The sequence below is a fragment of the Saccoglossus kowalevskii genome, chromosome 6 (assembly GCF_978046115.1).
Source record: "Saccoglossus kowalevskii chromosome 6, keSacKowa6.1, whole genome shotgun sequence".
In the NCBI taxonomy this organism is placed as follows: domain Eukaryota; kingdom Metazoa; phylum Hemichordata; class Enteropneusta; family Harrimaniidae; genus Saccoglossus; species Saccoglossus kowalevskii.
In genome coordinates, this window is record NC_140646.1 from 25,405,645 (window position 1) to 25,422,963 (window position 17,319).

A 17,319-nucleotide genomic window follows, 5' to 3' on the forward strand; every position below is an offset into this window, starting at 1 on the left:
ATCTGGGTCAAAAAGTTGTTAAGTTCTCTGAAAGTTTGTTTGTCTTTTTTCATGCTTTTCAGAGGTTAAGGATGCGATGTATTTCGATTTTATATGGCCTCATGCAGAAGCTGAAAAGTCTGATAACGATGGCTTAATTATTTCCATGTATATGCTGCGAGATTCCCCCATTTGAAAAAAAGATGGCTATTCATAATATTGCATTTTATAATTAATTCCTTTTGGAAAAATTCAATTCTCAAATGGTGACAATAATTGTTCTATACATTCCGTTTTGTGTTTGTATTACCATGACAAAACATTTTTTTAGGTTCCAAAATCTAGCTGAAGCATCCTTAAGATCCCCCTCCCCAGTTGACTTGTTTTGAATCATACTAGACACATTTTACGTTTGCTTGCATTGTCACTAGGTGGCTGGTTGGAGGAGAGAAGTAACAGATGGCTGAACAAGAGGCTCACACAAAAGGTTGACATATAATAAAACACAGTAACATCATATTCCTTTACCCTATTACCATTTATGAATTTCAAGTTATTTGCTGACGTTTCTTGTAGATATTAAGTTTAACATTGAAATGATGCAACAAAGTATCATTCTATTCATAATATGTTGAAAATTCATCTTTTATCAGAGATGTTGAAGTTTAGCAATTGAAAATGAAAGCTATCAGAAAATCCTAAATCTTTACCCTATTATCATTCATGAATTTCAAGTTATTTGCTGATGTTTCATTTGCTGACATTTCTCGTAGATATTAAGTTTAACATTGAAATGATGCAACAAAGTGTCATTCTATTCATAATATGTTTGAAAATTCATCTTTTATCAGAGATGTTGAAGTTTAGCAATTGAAAATGAAAGCTATCAGAAAATCCTAAATCTTTACCCTATTATTCATGAATTTCAAGTTATTTGCTGACGTTTCATTTGCTGACGTTTCTCGTAGATATTAAGTTTAACATTGAAATGATGCAACAAAGTATCATTCTATCCATAATATGTTGAAAATTCATACTTTGTCAGAGATGTTGAAGTTTAGCAATTGAAAATGAAAGCTATCAGAAAATCTTACACCTGTGATTATGGCCTTCTTTTGCAGCATTGCAGTTTATCATTTGATCTTTACTGAACCTCTGTTTTGCTTTGTTTTCATCTTGTATTATTACAGGCACCAAGGTATGTCATTATGAATTAAAAAACTGCTAGCAATCCAGATTGAAGACCATGTTTCAAGGAAGAAAAGAACTAAAAACAGCAGTAAAACTTTTTGAAAGTAGTATCAAAGCAACATCTGTATTTGAATTGTTTTATTATTCAAAAGTACTGCTTATTAGTGTTTGGGTTTTGTTTGTTTGTTTTTACATGTTTGCTTAGGCACTACCTTCACACAAAAACTGTTGCAAAGTTCGAAATTGTGATTTCCTGCCTAGTACTGTTCTATTGAAGTCACATTTCTATTTCTAAGTTTTGTCTTTGGAGAATAATTCTGTTATTTACATCTAACTTGTAAAGTCACCACCAATATGTACAGTACCGGCTAATATTGCTTTCAATTCTGCAAATTTGTTTTTGCTGCTGTTTTTTTTTTTTAAAGTTTTTCTAAATAATGTATTTTGATTTTTAATTTGCATGTTATTGCTTCACTGACAATCATCGTTTACTGATAATATGCAAATATATGCACTGTTAATATATTTACCTTGTATGGATTTGTTGTTTTTTCATCAATAGAGATTTTACGCAAAGCATGTTATTTAAATGATTATATTAAATTTTGTTAAAACTTCAAAATGATGGCTTGTTTTTCATTTGTGTATAACATACCAGTAGTTGTTTTTGGGCATTAGATAAGGTTAATGAGAATGAGAAAGGGCAGGACCGTGTGCATTTCACAGCACCTTACTTAGCTGCCTACCTACTTCTGTTCATTGAAATTACAACAAATGTTTCAGTGAATGTTTGTTTGTAACCCTGAATATTGTGAAATGAAATTCTTGGATTATTCGGTCGATATTCAAATAAATCCAATTAAATGAACTGGTCCATCGTTTAGAGGGATCCAAAATACCAACAGAAATCTTAAAATTTGTTAATCTTGTGAGGTATAAATAAATTTGAAATCTACCTTCAACTAAATAATATCAAAACCAGGGTTTTACTATCCCAAGTTATTACAGCCTTTTTACACTGCAAACTGTTAATCTCAGATCACCACTGAAACGGTATCACATTGTTACCATGTCACAATCTTATGTATAAATCGCACATTATGCTGACTTAATAATATATTTGCTGTCGCATACAGAGCAGACCATGGTGTACAGACGTGCTCGTGGTGTTACCATCTCATTCTGCAAGACTTGAATGCAATTTGGTAAGATAGCCCTCGATTTTCCTAAAATTCAACTCTGATCTACAACTTGCTGTGTAAAACGTGATTTTTCTCTGAATTCATTTATCTTTTGCCAAAGACAACGAAAAGCAACACTTGATGAAATCAATGAGTACATACAGCCGTTTCAACATTTTTGTCCATCTATGGTTCCCATTAATCTGCATATTCTAAGTGATCTTTGAACGATGAAATACAAAAACAACGGATAAAGAGATTAGTCTCCAAGCTTGATGGTGTTATGTCTATTTTATGCTATTGATAGTACATGCATATATCCTTATATAAATATTCAACATCAAATTATAAAGCATGAAATCGTTGAGTAGTAGTTACATCTTCATTGCCACTTACTATGGTGATAATTTACAAACAAACTTTTTACCCAAACAAATCCTGTATTAATACCCAACTTATGGTTTTGTCACACTGAAAATGTGGATATACAGAGCAGATGTATATAATATACAGAATGCAAAATCGGCAATTTTTTCTTCTTGATATATCTTCCTCACAAAGATGTTTCACAAATGGCATCACCAATACTGATGTCTGTATGATGATGCAGCCTAGTGACGTTACTTGCATATCTATTCTCAGTGTTTTGTGATTGACATCGTTTGTAGACAATTTGCATAAGAATGAGAAATGCTGCCAGTAATAATGAACAGCCAGCTGCTATAAATGAGAGGTCATAGTTCAATGAAATGTCATATATCCAACCTGTAAGAAACGTATATCGATGTGAGGATAACATGATTGCACATTTCAAGATATAAATCACAAGGTGATATATGAAATAATTGATCTGATATTTGGAGGATGTAACTCAAATTAAATGTAAATTTTAAAATTGATATCAACAATAATGTACAACCTTTTTCATCCTGTGTCAACAAGCATTTTGAAAAATATATTTTGACCATTTTCAAATAGACTGTAGACTCCAAATATGCAATAAAATGTACGGCAAGTAATGATTTTATGTTTTTTTGTTACTCACCTCCAAATGGTGGTCCAAGAATGTACCCAATACCACCATAGAATAAATACCACCCAACTGCACTTGATAAGTTTTCTGTTCCAATACAGTGTTTTAGAGATACAACACTGTGTAGGGGGACGCTCATACTGTCCGCAATGCCATACAATGCTGCGACAAGGGCATACACTGCATAGTTGCTATTGGCAACAGAAACTAAAAGTGCTGATATGCCACAAACTGTATACCCACAGGCGGCAATGAACATTGGAGACACGTACCTCAAATCAACAAAATAGCCATGCAATGAACTCCCCACTATATTACATATTCCAATTATTGTCATCAAGAAAGCAGAATCAAGTGCGGGTATCCCATCGGATACTGCTCTATTCACTATATGAACCAGGAGTACGAGTTGACCGATAGCAGCTATCAGTACCGTGACACACAGTATACGGAACCAGGAATTCGTGTATAACTGTAACGCAAGGTGGTGAGTGATTTTGCGTCTTAAACTTGTACTGTTACGAATTTCTTTGTTCCCGTCATCCTTGCGTGATTCAGATGATCGCGTTGCTAACAACGAATTTGCACATTCGTGTTGATTTACATACGTACATCCATTAACATCTCCATTTTTGACTTCTCGGTCATATTTCGGTGGTGGTCTCATTAACATTCCACATACAACGATATTCATATTGATTCCTGCCATTACAATCATTGCTCCCCTCCATCCGTATTTGTCAATTAACGTCTGATACAGAGGCGGAAATACCATTATGCCGACACCGAATCCAGCAAAGACGATGCCATTGGCTAGTGCGTGTCGTTTGTGGAAATACTGTCCCACGATCACGACGCTTGGTCCATAAACAAGTGCAAATGCGAATCCTGAGTTAAAATAAATAATATATTCTCATCAGTAAATGACAATGGCATACGTTATCCAAGAAAACCGTGTGCAGTCAACACGTATGGATACATAAAGAAAAAAGGAACAGTGTTTATTTATCAGTGCGTGTGATCAAGATTACAATTAAAATCTGTATGTGTTTAATAGATAGCAATAATATACGATGCATTGCACCAGGTCTGTTGTACATGATTTACACTACAATTACAATCCACTGCGTGAAGTCACAGTTAAAGGGCGGTAGTCGTCGCGCCATACATGCGCGAGATATATGGGTCTCATATAAACAAAGAGATCAGCGAGACGTTACCAAGCTTTAATTATTTTTATAGGTGATTGGAAGGTATCGAAGGATTCACCGGCGGTAATTAATGCATGTCACGCCCAGGTCGAACCTCAATACTTGTGATTTCCATTGGAAGAACGCATTGGATTATGGGAGAATCAATGTTTATCAACACAAATGTCGCACATGCACAGCGCGTCGACCACCGCCCTTTAAGCACTCGATGCCATACCATGGTACTTATAATATAATACATATGATACCATAAGATTTTTTCGGTGGATTGGGATTTGCTGACTAAAATATATATACTTGCTATTTTTTATTCCTTCATTTTTGAAAAGAGATTACAGCAGTTGCGTTCACATTAGTCGGGACCCACATCGGGACCCCTTCGGCTCGTGTCGAAATCACGCCCTCATTCGTCGATCTGTTGTTTGACCAAGAAATGGAAATAGATACGCATATGATGATAATAATAATTGCTATATTGAAATTATATCCATTTGTTGTTATGGTATTACGAGTTATCGTGCACATAAACGGCAAAGAAGATTCGAAAAACAATTATTTTTATACGACAATTTAGCATTGCAAAAAAACACCGGTTGCGAGCAGCACATGTACAAATATGCGTCGCTGACGACGGTTTGCATTCATTTCACTCATTACTACAGCATCCGATCATATATAGCTTCACTTCCCTCCGTCGTCATGCCATACTACTGATACTAATATGAATCAGTTTATGTTCTCTTAAATTCATGCAGCAAATCTCGACACGTGCCGAGTTTCGGCCCCAAGAATCCATCAGAACCGAGTTCGGTTTTTTTCGGCACGTGCCGACTTTGTCCCGAGTCTCGGCACGTGCTGAGATCTCCAACTGTGAACGTCAATTGCATTGGTTTATATAATGGCTTATATTAAATCTTTACTACGCCCCTATTATCACAAAGATGATCTCAGACAATTTCAATTTCTAGCACTGAAGCATTCTGTGAACAAACAGGTTCTGGTGACGCATACTTCTTTGGATGTACTCCCTTGGTGGACTACCATGGGTAACCTAACCCAATGGGTCAGTGTACCCCCAAACTGAGCATGGCATTCACCGTGGAAGCTTTAGGAATGGAGTAGGACTCTTATTAGACTTGCCAGTGCATCACCTCTGGTAGAAAATGACTGCAGTTCAGAGCGCACAAACTGCCATCTAAAACAAATTAAGGGTCGTAATACGACAATGCAACAGTGGAAACACAGCTCAACAATGTAGTACAAGGTCATGCAGGTGTACAAGTTACACGCCTGGGGGAGCTCAAACTATTACAGTAAAGTACAAGGCCGTTTTAGCCATTTTCAAACTGTGTGCAGTGCCCAAATTCCGACTATACCAGAGTCATTTGCGATGCTATTGCGAATGGCTTAAAAGAACTACCATCTTCTCTACCCAATTACTTTTGTATTGGTAAAACGCATATGGGAAATCTCTGACATAAAAAATGCTATTAACACCATTCTGTATTGCACACAAATCTCACTTTCAATATTTTACTGATTGTGATTGTCTGAATATGATGTTATTTGAGTGTGTGTAAATTATAAACTTATAAATTCTTACCAACTGTTATACCGTAACTGAATATGAATATGTTGACACTGTTAGCAAATGCACTGAAAAATATACCCGTACTAGATAATACACCACCAATAACAACCAATGGCTTGGTTCCAAATTTATTATTCAAAATGCTGACCAAGGGCCCTACACACAAAAGAGAAATAGATAGGGAATTGAGCGAATGCAGAATTTAACCTCATAAGCTATATTGAAATAAGAGCAATGATATATTTACAAGTTGTCTAATTCATTGCAAGAAATTATTATTAAATGGCGGTGGTCGTCGCGCCGCGTCCTGTTCGATATGGGACTTATAGCAACGTATACAACGCGTGTAAAATACATTGTTTATTTACATGAAATCCGAACACGCGCTGCGCTACGACCACCGCGCTTTAACAGATGAAATATGTATATAACCACATACATTCGACTTGGGGAAACCTTACCTGGGAAAAACATTACGCCTGATTGCAGCGATACAATTGAAGCCGTTTTTCCAGCACCCTCTCCGAAATAGTCCATGAATTTTACCAGAAATACTCCCATACTCAATTGACATCCAGCCATCAACATTTGTAAGCTATGGCTACTTAAAACTATAAGCCAACCACAGCACCATTCCGATCCACCAAAGTCGTTGCAAGCCATTAAGATTAGGCAGACCTAGAAAAACAGAAGATAATGTATGTGGAGGTCTTCAAGTTAGAAAATTAAACATATGGAAAAATACCATACAGAGAAGTGGCTGGAAAGTGTCATATAAAAAAAGGGTAACGGATATAATATTTATTTGTCATATAATGTCATAATAACGTCATATAATGTCATATTATTTGTCTATTGTATGCTTGTTTGTAAGTGGTGGTCCTAGAATCAGGTGCATCATGGGAACAAAGCGCGGTTGAGATTGTTATCCCAGCCCACATATAAAATCAAGTGGAGGGGTGTTTTCTTAATCTTTTCTGAATCTAGGTAGTTTGCCATGTAGTTCAAAAAATAATAGCCAGCAACACACCAATTTAATTCTCCAGTGATGTTGTTATTGGAATCTTTAGCAGTAGGTGTAAGGGTTGCAAATGTATTTCTCTATAGGAATATGTCTGTCTCGATATGTTCGTCATTTCTATTCCGTCCCATTAAATATAAACAAGGCATGTGTTTGCGAACAAGGTCGCCGGGTTGCAGAATATAATTTCTACAGCTGTATTCCTAGGCTAAGTGATATTCCTACATACAACAGTACACAACTTGTAAACCGACATTGTCTTGGCTACATACAGCTTTATAGACTGGCGCAGTCGGGCGATTAATTTGTTTTTTTGTTTATATAAAATTTAAAAAAATCGCGAAATGGAGAAGTTAGCGCGAAATCCCCTGTAACTGCGAATTTTTTATTTTTATTTTTTATTACAAAAACAAACTAATCGCCCCGACTGCGCCAGTCTAACAGCTTTAGTCAAAATACAACATCTGGAGCAACAGAGACGGGGAGACAGAATTCTTCCTCAACTAATTTTGGGCAAGGAAGGGGTTCAAACCCACCATATCAACCACAGGAGGCAGAGCCTATAAAGACTGAGGTATTACAATTTCCGATGGAGGCTCTGGCAAAACAACAGGATATAGAAGGTTATTTTCATGATAATGTCAGGTGGCATACTTTGAATAATTCATGCGTAAATAACAAAACGTACGATACATCCTTTGTATTTTAACCGATTTTGAATCTTTCAATTTAATCGTTTAAAGGAACACTCACTAGAAAGTGTGGTTTATCAAATCACAGTCACAACGTCGCAGTGCCTGTGAAATGGCTGCTATTTTCACGCCTAAAATTATCCATTGAAACATAAATATTATTAATTTTTATGTTTCTAAGCATGAATTATTTTTTTTAAGTGAAAAAATGTGTTTTAAACTCAGTCTATGACAACTTTATTTTTGTGTATTTTAAAACGAGGCTCCTCATTAGCTTCTCATTTGCATAGAGAAATTCCCCTTGTGGCGTCAGAAGGGGAAGTCGCATGGCAGCTTGCATTGCCGATGCATGTAAATAAGGCAAATTTCTTGTGCAGTTTTCTCGTCTTTGACTAAATTGTCACTTATGTACTTGTTCGTCGAGGAAGAATGGACCATAATGAACACATAGTATCATTTTTTTTTGCATGGGGTTGAGTTAGATGCGAAATAAGTAGCTGGTCACCATGATCGTCACCGACTTCGGAACACGTTTGTACACTGTCGCTGGACAAAATAGAATTTGACGTCGGAATTATCTCGTTATTTAGCAGGTTACTAGGCACGTCACTACACTGTTTTATTTCATCGATCGAGTAAAACTTTCAAAATTAAAATAAAAGAGAACATATTTTGACATTCTAAACATTAGACTATAGTGATCACTATAAAATAATTAAAAAAAACGACAAATCACAGTTACGAAATAAATGACAGCCGGGTGGAAATAAATTAACATTATGTTGAAATAGGTGAACGCGTCGTGCGTTAAAAGCGGCGTTTAATTGGATAACAAAAATAATCGAGATCGACACACATACAGATAAATTCAGAGTGGATTCGAGGTAGCGTGATCCATGGCGTAATTGTCATAATTATAACATCGTATTAAAATTTTATTTGGTGGAAAGCCGACCAAGCCCGGATTCTCATTTCATAAATTATTACGCAGATCAAGCTGCAAGCATGGAGGTAAACAAAGAACAGAGGTGTGAATTCGACATTCAACACCAATCACCAAACAATTCAGAAACTGTTAGCCTTCGAAAATGAAAACAATTAGCAGTGTGTAAGGGCTGTGTAATTTTCTGTTCGTTCGACGCTTCGTTTTCGTGTCACTGTCAAAATTATTGCTACCTTTTACTTAACAAGGACTAAATAGTATCTACAAAACGATAATCAGGATCGAAAAAAAAAAATCAACTCATTTGAAACACTTGCCGGACGTCTTTCTCTCTCTCTTCTGAAATCCGCCTCGGTGATCATGGAATCTATTCCTCGGTGATCATGGAATCTATTTCTTTCAAATGTGTTGCGCCAGGTTTACGTTGTCGGCGTTTCTCAGTTTTTCCACACAAAAAAAGAATCTGAGGTTAAGTGATGTCGCACCTTCAGATCGATTAGAAACGTGTGAATACATACACTATAGTATGACTATATGTTTCACTGCAACTGCCCACAACACAACATCTAAAAACCTTCTCTCTCTCTCAAAAAAAAAAAAAAAATAGACAAAAAAAAAAGAAAAGAAAAAAACGCCGACCGAAAAATGTATATCGTTTAAAAGTATACTGAATGACCAGTGTTATTACGGCTCAGGGGTATGACCTCCTCTCACATTTTGTCATTTGGTGGCGCACTTTCGGCGACAGTCGACCGTTTCACGATAGGTGGGCGTGGCTACAACACGAGAAATATCCCAAATTTATTTGGATACGAGTAGTCATTTTCAGCAAAAAAATCAATAACTGCCCATTTCAGTGGGACACAGATCTAAAATGGGAAACGTGAGGGTGGGCATTGCACAGGCACTTTTTAGCGGGGGAGTCGTCACCTGCGAATGCGTCAGTAGGCCATAGAGTGTCATCCTCTGGATCTATAAGCATAAGCAAAAGACGTAATGACTGTATCTTGGTGAACTTGGGCGCATATGCGTTTCCATTATTCCTACTGGTTTTTGCACTACTGGGGAAAGAAGCAGCTACATCAAACGTGATAATTTCAGTGATGATCCGTAATTGTGAATGTGGTTTCCACTCCAACTGCCACGTCTAGTAGCAAAGCTGATATGCTTACCAGATGACAGAACTCGCCTCTCAGGCGTGACTTTGTATGCTCAAATTTCCTATTGAAATCTTTCTATCAATAAGGTGTAAAGTGAGTATCAAATTCATGGGAGGGATAATTTTACATTTTACATATTGAAGCCTTACTTATTCACAACACCTCCTCCTGTCATCTGCGCATGCGTCAGATGGCCATAGAGTGTCATTATTTACAAACAAGCGTCTACTCATGATCCTTTGCGTTTTTAGCGTGTGTTGTTATCGTCGCTTGGGACTCAATTCCCGCGCGTGCGCAGGTGACGACCCTCCCGCTTTAAGAAACAGTAATTCGCACGAGCGTGTTCGTCAATAGAGGTACGATCTAATACAGGCTGTTCAAACGTGTGGCGTTATATCCGATAACCCACACATTCTCGTGGTGTTTTTCATTAATAAAACAGCTAGAACAATGGATTACATGGCAAAAAGTGGTATAAATGATATTAGTTGGCAAATAGTTCATTGTTATAATAATCTCAATTAAGAATATCTCACTAATAGTATGTGTTGTGCAAGAAGTCCGACTTGCTGCGAGGTAAATATAAAATAATTTTAGTAATAAAAGCCAAGTGTTGAGTTTTTACATATGGAAGATAACGGGTATGTGAAATTTGGAGTATCGCATTTAGCTCAGCTTGGAAGCAGCTTGTTAGGGTATTTCAGGATCTCTGCTGCATCGCTACACTGCGGAGCCAGTCCGAGAATACAGCGAACTGTAAATAAAAGACATTTAATTTTTTACATCGCTTCTTGTATACCCCAGTGTTTGTCACAGAATACATGTCAAGGTTGCACGACTTAATTTGATCCACCAGACTCATTAGTGCACACAAACTACTAGTATTACTCGAGCATTTATGACATATGGCTGAGTTGTTAACTGCGTGTCAAGTTCAAGGACATCGTATACCTAGTGATGCCCTAGCCCACCTAGTAGACACATAAGGGAGAATAGCATTAAAGTAAACTGTAAGTCTCATTTACAGTGGATCACATACCAGTATGCGTGGTACCGGTACTAGTTCCTGCAGCTAACAATCCGTTATATTTATGGTAGTAGAAGTTGTACTGTAAAAGCCCAACACGTTAATACAGATTCCAGTTGTTATATTCTGCAGATAATATGAACTATGAACTCAAGTAACACACCATTCACTGTATGTAAATCGGGGTCACCTGACACACACTGCGACTCGTTCTGAACTTTTAATAGAAACTACAGTATTTATTGAGATGAATTAAATTAAAATGGTCTCCATTGTTTATTTTACGCTGTCATAATTTTTTGTTGTATAGTTTTTAATTATTATATAATAATATATTACAGAAGAGTCGGCAAGGGGGTATTTTCGTAAGCTGTAATCAATTGTTTTTTTATTTTCGTAATAATGTAATTTAAAACGTAATTTTTTAGACATGGACATGGTGAAAAATGTAATCAGCTATTTTATTCGTCCGTAATTTGTACAAAGATCTTATTTATTGTAAGCATATAAAGCATTTTCCACATTAAAAGTCGCAATTCGTACGCAATTTCCAATTTTGATTCTCAAACACAAATTATCAAATACATTATACAAATGTAATTAGCTTTAACTGTAAAATGTAAAAACCTATTTTTTTACTGTAAATGGAACTTTAATTTTATTTCCTGTAAAAAAGTAAAATGCCTTTTTTATTTCATGTAACCTGTACCAGCTACACCCCCCCCCCCCTGCCCAGTTCTTGGCACGAGGACACTTCTAGACGGGCGTATTTTGCGATAATGTATGCGTTTGTATATAAATATATAGACCGTTTATAACTGGCTTTACCTATCATTTAACAATTCAAACTTATAAGTTTGTGAAATCTGATTGGGGTAAGTGGATCATAAAATGTAATTAAGAATTTGTTATAATTGTAAACTGTTAAAATATGTTTTGGCACGGATCTAGAAGCCGTACCTACACACGAATTGGTGACGTCACAAAATACATGACCTTCAATCGGGGTCGTTTCCTCGGTATATACGAATTGGTATATACAAATTACAATAAAGATACTTAAGACATTGCACATAAGGTAAAACAAATCATGTGACAATATAATGATAATAACGGTAATAAATCCTAGCTTAACAGTTGAACAGAACGATCATATAGTCAGTCGGGTGACGCCGACTCGGAGGCTCACGCACTTGTTGCAAAATGGCCGTGTGGTTGAAACTGGGTCATGGCGTGACGTAGCCCTGAGTACAGTCCTGTAGGTTGGCCTCCTTCCGCTGATCATTCGGCCCGCCATCTTGTTCTTGACGTATTTATAAACAAAACGTTGTTCCGTTGCGTAAAACTAGTTTTTGCCAACGTTCCAGTGCTGTAGGTTCGTTTTTCGGCCACAAAAAGGGTATTTGTGATCGCTGGATTTGATCGATAGATGTTTTAGCTGGTTACAATCATGTAAACTGCAGAACGGTTCTCCGCCATAAATTTGTAGGCGGGTGTCGAATCCCTGGTCTATGCGACTTCTTAGGACTGTGGGGGCCGAATGATCAGCGGAAGGAGGCCAACCTACAGGACTGTACTCAGGGCTAGGCGTGACGGGCGAGGAAGACATCATTAAACATTCTCAAAATCACAATAAAACGGGGAAGTGGTTGCATATTACGGCGTAGCCAACATGGGAAATAAAAATACAAACGACATGGGTTCGAATCACACTAATTACACACTCACCAGAACCGAAGCAATCAGAAATGAGCAATCGTTTTGGCTTTTCCGTTCAACTCATCGGAACACTGGGGTAGTTAGAAAAATGAACACCACTTAACGACCAACGTCGTGGCGTGGTACACAAGCGTGCCATCAAAATAAAACAAAATTAGCTTGAAAAGACAGTGGGTTCGAGTCCCGCTCAGAGCTACCGTAAAAACGTAAATCAAATAAACTGAAATCTCTCAAACCGTAAACAAGTAAGCAAAGAACGTCGCGAAAAAATAATAAACCATACAAAACTGAATGAATAAGTAATAAAATAACTTACGTCTTAAACTGGACGACGAGCAATTTGTTCAACAGTTTCCAGTCACAAGAGATAAACAAGACCCAAGTCAAGGTAAGTTTTGTTAAAGCGTCGATGGCGTTCCCTATATTACAAAACAATTCAGGCAACAAACGAATACCTTCTGTGGTGTTGTGGAATTTATACTGTGTCTGCGGAATTGTTGATTGAGGGTTCGAATCCAGCAGTTAACATTGTGTTAGAAAGTTTCACAATTAAATCAAATATCCAATGATACCAGTATATTTATTTCATTATTTTAACAACTTGCAATGGTGGAAGTTGGTCAAACACGAGTTCTTACACCTAAATAAGTATCAAATATTTATCCACACATTTATTCTCTCAATTTAACAACCTTGTAGAGGTGGAAATTAATTAAACAACAGGTATTTACTCTCAAATATAATGGTCAATATTTGTCCATACATTCATTCTGTCAATTTAAGAACTTGTAATTGTTGGAATTATTAAATGAGAGTTGTCTACACCAAAATAAGTCTAAAATATTTGTCCACACATTTATTCTCTCAATTTAACAACTTGTATTTGTGGGAATTAATCAAACACGAGTTGTTTACACCAAAATAAGACTCAAATATTAGTCCATACATTTATTCTCTCAATTTAACAACTTGTAATGGTGTAAAATAATTAAACGAGAGCTGTCTACACCAAAATAAGTCTAAAATATTTGTCCACACATTTATTCTCTCAATTTAACAACTTGTATTTGTGGGAATTAATCAAACACGAGTTGTTTACACCAAAATAAGACTCAAATATTAGTCCATACATTTATTCTCTCAATTTAACAACTTGTAATGGTGTAAAATAATTAAACGAGAGCTGTCTACACCAAAATAAGTCTAAAATATTTGTCCGCACATTTATTCTCTCAATTTAACAACTTGTAATGGTGTAAAATAATTAAACGAGAGCTGTCTACACCAAAATAAGTCTCAAATATTTGTCCGCACGTTTATTCTCTCAATTTAACAACTTGTGATGGTGTAAACTAATTAAACGAGAGCTGTCTACACCAAAATAAGTCTAAAATATTTGTCCGCACACTGATTCTCTCAATTTAACAACTTGTAATTGTGGGAATTAATCAAACAAGAGCTGTCTACACCAAAATAAGTCTAAAATATTTGTCCGCACACTTATTCCCTCAATTTAATAACTTGTAATGGTGTAAAATAATTAAACGAGAGCTGTCTACACCAAAATAAGTATTAAATATTTGTCCGCACATTCATTCTCTCAATTTAACAACTTGTAATGGTGTAAAATAATTAAACGAGAGCTGTCTACACCAAAATAAGTCTCAAATATTTGTCCGCACATTTATTCTCTCAATTTAACAACTTGTAATGGTGTAAAATAATTAAACGAGAGCTGTCTACACCAAAATAAGTCTCAAATATTTGTCCGCACATTTATTCTCTCAATTTAACAACTTGTAATGGTGTAAAATAATTAAACGAGAGCTGTCTACACCAAAATAAGTCTCAAATATTTGTCCGCACATTTATTCTCTCAATTTAACAACTTGTAATGGTGTAAAATAATTAAACGAGAGCTGTCTACACCAAAATAAGTCTCAAATATTTGTCCGCACGTTTATTCTCTCAATTTAACAACTTGTGATGGTGTAAACTAATTAAACGAGAGCTGTCTACACCAAAATAAGTCTAAAATATTTGTCCGCACACTGATTCTCTCAATTTAACAACTTGTAATTGTGGGAATTAATCAAACAAGAGCTGTCTACACCAAAATAAGTCTAAAATATTTGTCCGCACACTTATTCCCTCAATTTAATAACTTGTAATGGTGTAAAATAATTAAACGAGAGCTGTCTACACCAAAATAAGTATTAAATATTTGTCCGCACATTCATTCTCTCAATTTAACAACTTGTAATGGTGTAAAATAATTAAACGAGAGCTGTCTACACCAAAATAAGTCTAAAATATTTGTCCACACATTTATTCTCTCAATTTAACAACTTGTATTTGTGGGAATTAATCAAACACGAGTTGTTTACACCAAAATAAGACTCAAATATTAGTCCATACATTTATTCTCTCAATTTAACAACTTGTAATGGTGTAAAATAATTAAACGAGAGCTGTCTACACCAAAATAAGTCTAAAATATTTGTCCGCACATTTATTCTCTCAATTTAACAACTTGTAATGGTGTAAAATAATTAAACGAGAGCTGTCTACACCAAAATAAGTCTCAAATATTTGTCCGCACGTTTATTCTCTCAATTTAACAACTTGTAATGGTGTAAACTAATTAAACGAGAGCTGTCTACACCAAAATAAGTCTAAAATATTTGTCCGCACACTGATTCTCTCAATTTAACAACTTGTAATTGTGGGAATTAATCAAACAAGAGCTGTCTACACCAAAATAAGTCTAAAATATTTGTCCGCACACTTATTCCCTCAATTTAATAACTTGTAATGGTGTAAAATAATTAAACGAGAGCTGTCTATACCAAAATAAGTATTAAATATTTGTCCGCACATTCATTCTCTCAATTTAACAACTTGTAATTGTGGGAATTAATCAAACGAGAGATGTCTACATCAAAATAAGTCTAAAATATTTGTCCGCACACTTATTCTCTCAATTTAACAACTTGTAATTGTGGGAATTAATCAAACGAGAGCTGTCTACACCAAAATAAGTCTAAAATATTTGTCCACAGATTTATTCTTTTAATTTAACAGCCTGTAATTGTGGGAATTAATCAAACGTGAGTCGTTTACACCAAACTAAGTATTAAATATTTGTTGAGAAATTTATTCTCTCAATTTAACAACTTGTAATGGTGTAAAATAATTAAACGAGTTGTCTACACCAAAATTAAACTCTAATATTTGTCCACACATTTATTGTCACAATTTAACCACTTGTTAATAGTGGAAATTACTTAAACGCGACTTGTTTGATCAGTTGACATCAATGCAACTTACCCGCAGACAGTGCACAACAGAGTATCATTATTGAGCAAATATAAACAGGAACGTGTCTTGGCATTAGGTTTAGGGTCGGGTCAGGTATGGGCAACGGAATTATTAACAGGAACGCGTCTTGGCATTAGGGTTAGGGTCGGGTCAGGTATGGGCAACGCAAATGGCAAACACCCAATTGGCAAGATGTACACTAACGGGTTATGCCATGTATATAGTTTACACAAGTAAAAACACAAAATTGCCAATTTTTAGGACAATTGTAACTCAATAATAGAAATATGTTGTATTTCTATATATATACACACTATATACTCTTATCAAATGCAAACACAACCAGTCAATCCAGCGTGGTCTTGTGGGTCAGTTCTCTACATAGTGATCAGGAGGACCTGGGTTCAACTCGCTTTTCTGCCCATCTTTTTCTCGCAAACACTATTTGGCAATAAAGCTAAATATGACAAAAATTCTTCAATTTGCATGACTACCCACATAGCTCAGTTGATTTGTACTATGCCAGCAATGTGAGCGATCGCTGGTTCTAATCCAGTATATTTAGTTTGATTTTTGAATGCTAGTGAAGACAGTGCTGCTATGAATAGGACTTAAATCCTATCTATTGTGTGAAGACACTCGTGGTACAGTGGACAAGACAGTGCGCAAGTTCGAATCACGTATTGGACACTCCTACAAAAGACATGAAAGACGTTAAAAACATAAACAGCGGATTCAAAAACTCAAGTCAGAAAAACAGAACACAAGAATACTACCTCACATGGAAGCCAGTCGAAGTCGACGAAGAACGAACACAGTTGACTGCTGTAGGTCACGTTCAACAACCGGCACGAGGAGAATGGCTGCTCTCCAAATGGGTCCCTTCTTTTGTATTGACCCCCTAATGATTACTGATCCCCCTTTCTAATTCTTCCCCCCAAAATAATATATCGCCCCTTTAGAATGTATTGACCCACAAATTAATGAATATTCATGAGCACAGAAACTGCTACGTCATGAATAAATTAGCATAATTAACAAAAATTTGCTTAAAGTGTAGGTACGTCTTCTGGAGTCCTGCCCCAGCTACATCTTCCCCTTGTTCATACTACCGCTTTTTCATTTCCAGCTGCAATGTAACTAATAACATATGTTAGCTAATATGCACGTTTATTTTTTTCACAGAAAGTAGCGCATGTTTTTATGGTTATATTTTCATTTCAGAAATATCAATCAGTGTACTGGCTTAC

The 17,319-nt window shown here is 35.9% G+C and overlaps 1 protein-coding gene across 2 annotated transcripts; it reads right to left on the reverse strand.

Annotated features, from left to right (window-relative positions):
- Nucleotides 1-2,439: 2,439 nt before the first annotated feature.
- LOC100377703 (monocarboxylate transporter 12-like) lies at nucleotides 2,440-13,097 on the reverse strand. Of its 2 annotated transcripts, none has more exons than XM_085500260.1 (5): nucleotides 13,065-13,097; nucleotides 6,648-6,864; nucleotides 6,199-6,342; nucleotides 3,397-4,272; nucleotides 2,440-3,116 (listed from the first exon to the last, which is right to left on the reverse strand). In XM_085500260.1, the coding sequence occupies exons 2-5, from the start codon at nucleotides 6,847-6,849 to the stop codon at nucleotides 2,905-2,907; spliced, it is 1,434 nt and encodes a 477-aa protein (XP_085356386.1). In that variant the 5' UTR covers nucleotides 6,850-6,864; nucleotides 13,065-13,097; the 3' UTR covers nucleotides 2,440-2,904. The 2 variants fall into 2 exon arrangements, with proteins under 2 accessions (XP_085356386.1, XP_085356385.1); XM_085500259.1 differs by lacking the exon at nucleotides 13,065-13,097 and adding an exon at nucleotides 12,758-12,901.
- Between the last annotated feature and the right edge of the window lie 4,222 nt (nucleotides 13,098-17,319).